The sequence below is a fragment of the Triticum dicoccoides genome, chromosome 4A, assembly GCF_002162155.2.
Source record: "Triticum dicoccoides isolate Atlit2015 ecotype Zavitan chromosome 4A, WEW_v2.0, whole genome shotgun sequence".
In the NCBI taxonomy this organism is placed as follows: Eukaryota; Viridiplantae; Streptophyta; class Magnoliopsida; order Poales; family Poaceae; genus Triticum; species Triticum dicoccoides.
Window position 1 is genome coordinate 249,793,759 of NC_041386.1, and position 11,438 is coordinate 249,805,196.

The following is an 11,438-nucleotide window of genomic DNA, read 5'->3' on the forward strand; positions in this document are numbered from 1 at the left end:
CTCACTTGTACTTATTCGTGGATTCGTACAAATCTGGAACCAACTCCCTATATATGAGTGAATGTCTTCGCACTATGAGGTCAATGTCTTCTAAACTGATTTATCTTCAAAATCTTCTAAGAATGCATATGACCTCTTCCCCTTCCCTCGCATCTCTAATGCTGTCACAGGTACATGTCCATGGGAGAATCCCTTGGTTCTCATAGTCTGCATTCATTTGCAGAGTTCTTATAGCATCACATAAATTCTCCTGAAGCCAGTTCCTGTCTGACCAACAGACGGAAGACTTTGACAGTGCTGAAGCCTTTTAGTCTAAACTTCATGGCAAAAGAGAAATCAACAAGGAAGGGTGGCAGACAGTGTCGTGGGGGTACATCAATGGACATGCCTGAAGATCTCTATGAACTATACAAAACTGACCCCGGAGAAAGCTATGGTCAGCGCAAGACACGAATCCAATGGATTCGAAGATACTGGGCCGAGCAATGGTTCAAGTACAGATTCGTCACAAAGGAGTATGCTGAAAAGAATGCTCTCTCGCGTCCTTGGGGAGATATTCTCTATAAAAATCTTCAACCCAAGACCAGAACTGAAGCCATTGCTCAAGGATTTTACCCTTGCATGGTCCGAGGGCCACAGCCTACTGATGCCGACCCATCGTCATTGCTATGGTGTCGAGATGACAATCTGTTCAAGTGCAACTATCAGTCTGCAAAGAACTTGGCCAAGGAAAACAAGAAGTCTTTGGGATTAGACTTCAACCCAGGCCCCTCTGCGCCACGTGCTGACGGCACACGCCAAGCTGAACCCAATCTTGTTGGGCCCTTCTACAACTTAGAAGGTCTCATCACTCACATTCAGGTTCAAGGGGCAGCCGTGGACCACTCTACAGATGACGCTGATTCTGACGAAGCGTCTGCACCACCGAAGCCTGTGAAGCAAAAGAAACCAAAGGCTTCAAAGCCCTCCTCTGCACCAAAGGTCTCACGAGCGAAGCCTCTGGCCACTGCACCTCCTGAAGCCAGTGTGCAGTCTGAAGATCTCTCTTGCATCTCCAAGTCTGACAAGTTGAAAAAGCTCATGCAACCAACTGGTCAAGCATTGACCCCTACTGCTGTTTTGAGAAATGAGAATGACGCCATTAATCTGTCTAGCAACGACGATCTTGGCAATGACGCTCTTGAGCAATTGATAAAGAGCAAGCAAGAGGCGGAAATCTTCAATGATCTTCCCCTCTTTGATGTGGAGATTCTGTACAAGTTTATTGATGAGTGGTTTGACAGCCCAGACCTCAGTTTTGATGATCTTCAGCTCCCAATTGGCCTCAGCATCTCCTTCCACGGAGCCATTGCTCCTGAGCTGGCTCTTGCCCGGAAGATTGTTGAGCTGAAGCACAAGATTGACTATGAAAAGGCTCAGTTCAAGAAGCACATGGCCAAGCTCAATGTTGAAGACATTCAAAACTTCAAGGTCATGATGCATGAGCTCAAGGAGGCATTCCACAAGAAACGAGAAGAAGCAAAAGGTTCTCGTGAGCGCATGAAGAATCTTACTGCCAAATGTGTTCAAGGCTACAATGAAGATGAAAAGCGCAAGGCTTTGGGGCGACCAGGCATCGACCCCAGAATGGCTGCCAAGAAGAAGAAGAAGCCATATGTAGCCGAACCAGAAGCATCAAGGCAGGAAGAACCTCGCATTGTCTTCCCGGCCAGTATGACAGGCTAGAAGCCTAAGGTCCCCATAATGGCTTCGGAGTTCAAGAAAACGAGAGCAGCTGAAGCCGAAGCAAGAAAGCGCAAGACCAAAGCCACCACTGATGATGCTCCACCAACCAAGAAAAGAAAAACAAAAAAGAGAGACCGGGCTGCTTCCACGGAGCCCCTTGTCGTCGAACCAATTTCTGTTGCTCGTCCTCCCTCTGCACACCAAGAACGTCGTTTGGTAGTTCATGAGCCTGCTTTCACAGAGGCTCCTGAAGCTGAAGAGAATCCAGCTGTTGACCCCACCACAGCTGAAGACATTGTTCATCAAGACAATGTTGAAGATGATGAAGTCCTTCCTCAGATCGAGCACAATTTGGTATCATCGCCTGTTCTCACGAACAGCGAACTCATCAGCATTGGTCGTCCATTGACGCCAATTGCTCAGGATGACTCATGGGCTGATCACCCTCAAGAATCCCCTCGTGATGAAGAAACACCAATTAGTCCCCACCACAGGTCACCACTCCGGTGATTGACAGTGAAGACCTTGAGGCCCAACCAACTCCATCTCCACAGGCGTCGCTAGTGTTCCGCAGGCTTCGCAGAGGACCAAGGCCACAGGTCACATTGTCAAGTGTTCTAGAAGGAGAAGAGTGCCAATCCGTTTCACGTGAAGTCTTTCCTGAAGCCTCTCCTACTGCAAACATCCCTGAATCTGAAACCAAAACGGCTGAAGATATTCCGGCTGCATCAGCTGATGACCAAGAAGAAGAACCAAGAGATGAAGAAAGAATTGATGCACCCCCGTCCAATCCTGAAGTTGTTCTCGAGGAGAACGTGTCTGACCCTCCAGCTCCTGAAGTGGAGGTTACCAATACTGAGGCTGCCACCAACACTGAAGCCAATGACGTTGTCATGGTTGAAGCTAATGTGGCGTCTGAAGCTAATGTGGTGCCAGATGTCGCTGCACCTGAAGCTAATGCTGCACCTGATGCAAATCTGTAGCTTGAAGCCAATGCCTCTGCTCCTGTACCACCTCCCAGGCCACACACCATCGAGCAAGCATATGATCGTGGTCAGCTTGTTACCGTCCGCTGGCCAATTTTGGTTCCTCCGCCTGCTCCCGGACCTCAATTTTCCTATCATGTGGAGCACAGGCCTCAGATCCAGAAGCCAAAGCCAAGGCTACCACGGTTCCCAGGTACTGCAATGTCACCAGGATCGTTTAATCTGAATGGATTCAAGGCACACAACACATTCTTCGACAGTGACAAGAACCCCTACACAAGGCCAAGAATCTCCTCAGATCGATTCTGGAGTTATCAACTGCGAAGCTACTATTCTTGCATCTTGTACAATCAGGGGCGCATCTTCCCTCATATGCGTGTTGATTGTGAAGCCATTGCTGGACTGCCATGCCTTGAAGAAGCCCTTGACTGCTTCCGTGATGCGGGTCTGCTCAACTTTGTGACTGCCAAGGAACACTGGAATGAAGAACTTCTGTTTTGAAGACTTTCATAAAAATCGCCTATTCACCCCCCCCCCCCTCTAGTCGATCACTAGCACTTTCACCTTCGTTTTCTGCTGAAAAGTGGAGCATAACATATCAAAGTTCAGTAATCGCTTGCAAGGGCACAACTTAATAGTTGCAGCAATTGATTTGTAGAAAAGTAGCTGAATCCAAACAACACCATGACATGATATGGAACTGGACATACAGTTTCAGTCCATGCAAGAATGAACAAGTACATGAACAATGCTTCTTATGGTGAAAAAACTTTTGGTTGTATCATGTGTTTAATCGTTGCGTTTCTGAATTTTTGCGGAGTATGTAGGTGGTACTGCTTATATGGTGAATTTCTAAATTTCCATGTATGAGTAGCATGTAGGTGTTGATATGTTAGTTCGAATTTTTCTTTTAGAAAAGGAGGATGACCCCCGGCCTCTGCATCTGGGCGATGCAGGCATGCACTCTATTAATTATTCACAAATACCTTACAAAGTAATACATCAGTAAGTCTGAAGCTCCCATCTCAGCAACATGTGTCGCTACTCCTATGTACTTGATGAAGGGGTGCCAAAAATCTGAGCCGAATACCAAACAGACTCCGCACCAAAGCCTAACATCTAAAGCCGGAGGCCCCAACCAAGCCACAATGTCGGGTCTGGGGCACACACCGGTCCAGTGCACTCTTAGAGGCGACGGCCGCCGTCTTTCACTATCCGTCTTCAGAACAGGAACTGACACGTCAACCTTGACAGGCCTGTTGCCGACGCCACCACGACGCCAGACAACGTCGTCCTCCTGCGGGAGTCCCTCAACTCGCATCGAACGTCGAGACTCCACTGCACCATGTGTCGGGGATATACCAAGCGGTGTAACCCGGCTGGACGTATGACCCGGATGGATCTTGGCGACTCACTGGTGACCCACCCGGAGCTTGGCGATTCACGGGTAACCCGCCCGATCTTGGTGGCTCATTAGTAACCCGGCGGGCGAGTCAGGCGGACGACAAGGCCCGGTGGCCCATAAGGCGGTTCATGGAAGTCCGGCTCAAGCTATGGCGGGCCGGTGTAAGAGGAAAGCATAAGGAATATTCCCTTACAAAGGAAGCAAGACTAGGACTCCACTTGTAATAGAGTAATCCTAATCCTAATAGGACTAGTCATGTAAACCGCCCCTTCAACATATATAAGGAGGGGCAGGGCTCCCCAAGAGGGACAGGTTCCACAAGTTTCATAAGTCTAGATAGACGGACAAGTCAATAGCTCTCAAGATAGAGCACCCCTGTAATCGTGATGATCATCAATATCAATGAAGCAGGATGTAGGCTTTTACCTCCACCGTGAGGGGCCGAACCTGGATAAAACCTCGCGTCTCTCGATTCCTACCAACCCCGTTCAAGCTACCACATAGATGCGTTGGCCTCACGACTAAGTCCTCACACTAGGACATCTGCCGTGACAATTCCACGACACCATGCTACCGAGATCCAACATCATCGATGCGGAAGATGAAACCCCGCTCCACCTTTGGGCTCTTCCAGTCAGCGCCTGCTCCAGAACGATGCCCTCATGAGGGAGAGTGGCATCGAAGATGCCGTCATCGTCTGATCCTGGAAGACCCAGATCTAGGGTTTCCCCTAGAGCAGCCAGAGGGAGATGACGATGCCTCAACAAGGAAAGACGTCAATGAAGTCGTCATCGCCCGTCAAGATCGAAGTCAACGCGATTTTCACTGGTAGTCACGTCATCCCGACCTAGTAGCCGACTCGAACCGTATGGTGCCTCACCAAGTAGACGCACGCAGCCGTCGGAACACCGAGGATCGCCACGGCAGCCCCGATCCACCATCGTCGTCCACCACTACTGCCAAGAAGATAGCACCAGCCAGTCGTCATCGTCGTCCGCAGCCCGCGCCACCTAGTGCTTGGGATCATGGATCTGGGCCAGATCATTGCTGCCGCCAAGACCCCGCATGCCCCACCACCGGAGGCCACAATCGCGCCACCTGCCTCCCAACATAGTCGCTAGGAAGCCGGTCGCACCGCCACAACCCTCCGCATTGGCACGCGCGAGGGGTCGGAAGAGCCCTGCTACTGCCGGCGTTGGACGTGCTTCGTCCGGACACGCCCTCTGGTGGCGGCAGGGGAGGAGCGGGAGGAGGGGCGCTAGGAAGCGGCTAGGGTTCCCTCCCATCGCCTGCGGGGGCGACTCGGAAAGAGAATGTAATCTACTGATCATAAGTTTGAACTTTTGGACACTGCATCTTTAAACTTTTGAATGTAATGTCTAAATTGAAGTATGCAATGTCAAGTTGGAAACAATGGTGTCCTATTTTATAGCATTTACTGGAGATGTTCACTTTCTCGTGGCCCAAAAAGCATTTTTTGACGCCCTAAATTTTACTCCAAAGACTTCTTGATGTCGTATTAGGGCATCTCAAATGCCGACCCATGAACCATCCAATGTTAATCACAAAGTATTCGGTTGGGATGAGAAACTAGGTGGGCATCGTGCATGTGGTGGAATATTTATGGTTTAGTGTTCGATTGGAAGAAGAGAGAGAACGGACCATGCATGTGCGGATGAAAGGAGAAAGAATAAAGAGACCGTGTATGTGATTAGTAAATGCAATGTCCAAACTCCAACAAAGCCCCCAGATCCCCATTAAATGGCAAAAGTGGTTGCCCAAACATACAGTAAAGGTTTAAAGGTCCTCCTTGAAGGCCTTATACAATTTTAGGTATTTAGAGAGGTGCTTGAAAAAATAAACCGAATTTTTTTAAGTACCAATGCCTATTTCTTCAGACGCGCCTAATTAAGCTACAAAGCCTTATAGGGCAGCGATTCCTTATTACTTCATCCGCCCTGAATTAATTGATGTTTTTTGTTGTCCTAAACAAAAAAAATCTGTACAAAAATGTATTTTAAGCTGGTGTTAAAAAGTTTCATATATATTTCTAGACTTGGTCAAACTTAAAAACTTAGGACAAATCTAGAACTTCAATTAATTCAGAACAGACTACAAGCTTATACAAGCAGACGATGTAAGGGCCAGTTCTTTTGGGCGATTCTACCAGATTCGCCCCCCTCCCCGCTTCTCCCATAATCATCACTTCATATGTTTTTTACAATCCTATCTAATTAGACCTTAACTAGATAGGATTGTAAAAAAAATATGGAGTGGCGATTCTGGAAAAAGCTGAGGATGGCGATTCTGGGAGAATCGCCGAAAAGAACTGGCCCGTAAAACGATGATAACAGGAATACTGGTGAGAAAAAGCATGAAACATGAATACACAAACGTCTTGCATGATTTTTGAACAAAATCCACGAAATACTCCCTATATCCAAAAGCTTGTCCCAAGCTTGTCCCTCAAATGGATGTGTCTAACTCCAAGTTAGTACTAGATACATCCACTTAAGGGTAACAGACAAAGTACAAGTTGACTGAAAGACTGGCTGCAGGCATCGCATATGATAGTGCTAGTTCGATGTCTTCAGCAATACAAGTTGACATTGTTCACACAATAAAGGAGACTCATTGAACAGTTGCTGACATCCAGGTAATTCTCAAGAAGCATAGAGGACAACAAATATCTAGACCTGAGCACACGCCTCATCTGCCCCGGTGCAGTGCTTCTATTCAGATTTCGCCTGAAAATGTGGGCAAGTTAGTCAGAGCAGCCATGCCGTGATCTTCAAGGGACATGTAGACAAGGAACAACATTTACATCAGGTGACCGTGACCGAGATGGACTCCTGCTTGGACTGCGTTTCTTCAGGCTTGCCGCTGGACTTGCCACTACACCATTTGCCGGCTGGGAACAAACATTAGAGTAGAAACAACACAAGTAAAAAACAAAAATGAAAGAGATCCATAATACTGGTGATCTGCAAAAGCTCCAAAAACATTATAGGGTAGAAACAACATAATAAGGAAACATAAAGAAACTTACAGAAGCTATTGGGGATTTGGATCTTGCTGGTGATCTGCAAAAAGTTCCACAAACAACTGAATTCAATATCCAGAATGCACCTTTATGTCAGCTTGAGTCAAAAAAGCCTTCATGCCTCACCCGGTATTGGACTAACCAAATGAAAGCGAAAAGAGCTCAAGGAAATGCAAACATCTGGTACTGAATGCAATTAGTGCATGCAAACTACAACCATGTGGAGAGTACAAGTAGGAAGCAAACTCATTCCTCATGCATTGGACTCCCAAGCAAATTCCTAGTCACTGTACCATCATAATCCATATCGTCATTCCTTAAGGCTCTTATGTCCAGAATTCCAAAAAATGTGCTATGCCCAAGCTCTGATGGTAATCAGTTACAGTACATTAGGTAAGAAAAATAGGGTGATTTTAGCTTTCCATAGAAGCCCTCAATAAATGAGCATACCTCATACAACCAACACAATTGTAGCAAATTCCATCCTCAATATCCTAATGTGCAATCCCCAGATCGCCGCACAATCCCAGATAAAATGAAGAATGGTCTTCAAAAAACACAAGAATCTAAGCAGTTCATATCGTTTGTAGCATAAACTGAGTTCTTGAGAAGGGAATCCCCATGCAGTCCGAAATTATCATGTGCCAACATTATCAAAGGTGTCTGGGAAAATAATCAAATAACTGAACTTCATTACTACTACAGCCAATAGGCTGAAATGACAGAACAACTCATTCTTTAGTACACAATTGTTTTCAAACTAACAAGCTTCTTCGCAAATGAATCAACAAATATACTCCCTCCATCCCATAATATAAGAGCGCTTTCTACACTAGTGTAGTGTCAAAAACGCTCTTATATTATGGGACGAAGGGAGTAGAATACAAGTAAATATGACAGGAAGCCTAGATCATGTTGTACACCTGAAAGGGTAGTAGAGTACTACTATTTTGGAGGTTGGGAATCTACTACAATCAATGTATATTACCTTGATGGAGAACGTCCTTTTGATGCTGAACAAGAACGGGAAGAACGAGACCTTGATCTGGACCTAGATGCTGAGCGGGCCCTGGGAGATTTGCTGCATATAACAATTTCATACAACTAAGATACTTATAAAACAGAATAAAAAGGACACCATCATAATACGATATATAAACCTTGGGCTCCTGCTTTTGCTGCGGCTACGACTTGGGCTCCGGCTACGTGAGTAGGAGCGCCCACATTTGCCATCATATTCCTTCACCTGCAGAGAAGGCATATGGTTAGCCTCATGAACCAGATTCCCAGGACTGACTAGGATTCAAGCAAGTGCTTACCCTTATATAACCTTTAGAAAATGCATTCTTAAATTCAGTGTCATCCAGTTTCTTTATCTGCAAGCGATAGTCAACAGCCAAGACGGTGTAATTAGAAATAAAAAACATAGAAAGAGAACGACAAGAACTACTAATTAGTATAACACAGTAACAGTATAACAGATTCCTATACAGTGCAATAGTTAGGTATTTTCAGGCATCCAAATTAGTACCAGAAATGGTCATTGGATGAAAACCTTGATACAAATAGACAAATGAATTAGAGAGGATACAATAAAACAGATTAATACAGACTTACAGCATATTTCATATCATCATAGTTTGTGTAGTCAACAATTCCTAGGGTGCCTGTAACAATATAAAAACACAGGTCAAGACAATAAATATACAAGGAATCATTATTGCTTCAGAGCACTATATGCATAAAGGAAAGGAAAAATGGCATGGTAGTAAATACAAAGCATAAAGCCACAAATGAAATATGGCATAACATGCACATAAAGTCAGAAAGTGCCTTAAAGTACAGTAAGAGCTGCTGCCATCAACAGAAGCACAAAGGGAACAAATCACTGGTCCTGATGAAGAAAACCCTCTTCTTATAGAAATATAAACAGAAACAAACGGTATTTTGTTGTGGACCATTTCAGGTAATATGAGTGCTTAGTTTTGTCAGACTTGATTATGCATTGGGTACTGGACAAACGGAACAAAAAAATGTCTTGAATAACCTATTAGTAGAATGCATTTGCTGGTAATAGGAATTCTGCTTCAATTTTTTCTTAGCTATTCAGATTTCACATGCTTGAGGAGTTATTCTTACAGGTGGTGGTAAATGATCGGATGTGAGTTGAGGGTTAGATAGGAATTTCAGAATGGATCTGGGACTGAACTTTCCCTTTGTAAAAATAGCTCCAGAGTTATCACATTAAGCACATAGTTCACTGCTTCTTAATAGTTTAGATGAGTGTTAAATCAACGCAAGTCAATTAGTTTAAACTAAAGGTGTGCTCAAAATCAGGCTTACCGCCGCCTTCATGATACACTTCTGCGAAACAAACATCACCAGCCCTTCGCATATGGTCCTGAGCAGAGATTATTCAGGCAAATATTACTTGCTCACATGAAAGAAAACATTTTACAGCTAAAATCAAGAAAGAACAGATGATAATAAAACCTTTAAATCTTGCCAGGATGCAGAAGAAGGCAGGCCAGTAACCAGAACTGTGCACAATATTGCAGAGATTAAGATTGCTGGCAGAGGATTGGGTACTTAGCATCATTTTCAATATTATTTGTAAAAAACCATACCACGGTAATCCGTGTGCCTGGAGACACCCCGGCGTCCACCACCGCCGCCGCCACCACCACCACCACCAAAGCTGCTAGAACGATCATGAGAGGGGCCACCACTACCTCTCCCACCATGAGCAGGTTCCACCTGCACACACCACACAGAAGTGGGCATTACACAGAGAAATTAGAGACTTTGAATGGAGTAAGTTGTTAAGACTATAGTGTGGTTACTCTTAGACGATTTCCATCAAAGTTGTACCCATCCCTTCCAGCACAGGCATCTTCGGCGTCACGAGGATCTTCAAACTACAAAGTTATATATAAGCTTATCATCAGTTTGTGCCCACGTTGTATAATACAGCAATGATGTCTCAACAGGAGAACAAAATAGACTGAGCACTATCAAGAGCATTAGGTGGTATATTACCTCAACAAAAGCATAGCCAGGCGGCCTTGGAGGAACCTTCAGGTCAATATCAACAATACGGCCATACTACATGAACAAGGCTGACAATATTAGACCTTTGAACAAAATCATACACGCAAATTCAGCAGTAGAAAACTAGTACATCCTGGAGCACAGATCCTGACTTGAGATTCAGGAAAGTTGGAAGGTACATGAGGCATCAGCCTTCTCAAATAACTGTACTTCTACTGTCTCTGCTTTCTTTTTGCACAACGGTACCATATTCTACATCCCATTAAATTGCACAAATCGTACTGCTAATTTAATTTGGGAACAAGAATAACCGCATCACAGAGATGAATCTAGCGAACATGGCTTAACAGAGAGCTTAGCGCAAATTCCTTATTTTACAACATAATGACAGAAATGAATTGCAAGACCTTGTAGAAGAGGTCCTCCACCTCCCTCTCCCGGATATCCCCAGGGAGGTTGCCAACATAGATCGTCCTGCTCCAGCGCCTGCTCATCCCTCCCCGCTGCAACCAAAGAAGGGCGTGTCAGTCAGATCCTACGAGCAACACGGACAAAAAAGAACAGATATGTCTCCCCCCGCATCTCCCCAATCCAAACAGAGCATGGTCCGTCTCCCCAATCCAAACGGAACAGCAAAGAACCTCCCAATAAAACCTATACTAGTGATTAGCACAGAAGACAGTAGGAGACTGGGAGGAAAAGTCGTACCTGAAGACGATGCGGATTCGAGGGGGGGCGGAGGCTAGGGTTTGGCTTCGCGGCCGCGCAGTCTTTCGAGAGGGGGAAAGAGGAGGCTGAGGAGGGAGAAGGGTTTATGACCACTGACCACTCGGACCCCAACGTAATGGCAAATTTGATAATTTGCCACCCCTTACCTCCCCTTTCATAATTTGCCCCCCCTGAGAATGACAGATGGGGCCCGGGCCCGCCCGTCATTGAGACAATGGGTGGCAAATTGTGAAAGGGGGAAGTAAGGGGTGGCAAATTATCAAATCGCCCGAACGTAATAGGGCAACAGACAAGTGCGCAGCGGGTTCGTGGGAGGAGCCGCGTTCACTTTGGGCCAACTTTTCACACGGTATGGGCTGGCTTTGCTGCCTCCAGATTCGCCCACTAGTAGGCTCTTTTTTTTGGAAAAATGCTATTTGCCGCTCGCTGCGTCAAACTGCCGGCGCTTCGCATAGGGCTGGCCCGTTTAACCGTTCCAACGCCCCCGGTTCTCGGAACC

The 11,438-nt window shown here is 45.7% G+C and overlaps 1 protein-coding gene across 5 annotated transcripts; it reads right to left on the reverse strand.

Annotated features, from left to right (window-relative positions):
* Window positions 1-6,476: 6,476 nt before the first annotated feature.
* LOC119285735 (serine/arginine-rich splicing factor SR34A-like) lies at window positions 6,477-11,146 on the reverse strand. Of its 5 annotated transcripts, XR_005139762.1 has the most exons (15): window positions 10,919-11,146; window positions 10,618-10,713; window positions 10,199-10,264; window positions 10,003-10,077; window positions 9,787-9,916; window positions 9,653-9,699; window positions 9,503-9,560; window positions 8,777-8,826; window positions 8,479-8,535; window positions 8,320-8,405; window positions 8,148-8,240; window positions 7,610-7,706; window positions 7,453-7,524; window positions 7,166-7,199; window positions 6,935-7,027 (listed from the first exon to the last, which is right to left on the reverse strand). XR_005139762.1 is itself a non-coding variant. In XM_037565066.1 (14 exons), exons 1-14 carry the CDS (start codon window positions 11,144-11,146, stop codon window positions 6,849-6,851), a joined length of 1,122 nt encoding a protein of 373 aa, XP_037420963.1. In that variant the 3' UTR covers window positions 6,477-6,848. The 5 variants fall into 5 exon arrangements, 3 of the variants coding, with proteins under 3 accessions (XP_037420963.1, XP_037420962.1, XP_037420964.1); XM_037565066.1 differs by lacking the exons at window positions 7,453-7,524; window positions 7,610-7,706 and adding an exon at window positions 6,477-6,863 and having other exon boundaries at window positions 6,941-7,027; XM_037565065.1 differs by lacking the exons at window positions 7,453-7,524; window positions 7,610-7,706 and adding an exon at window positions 6,477-6,863.
* Window positions 11,147-11,438: the final 292 nt, after the last annotated feature.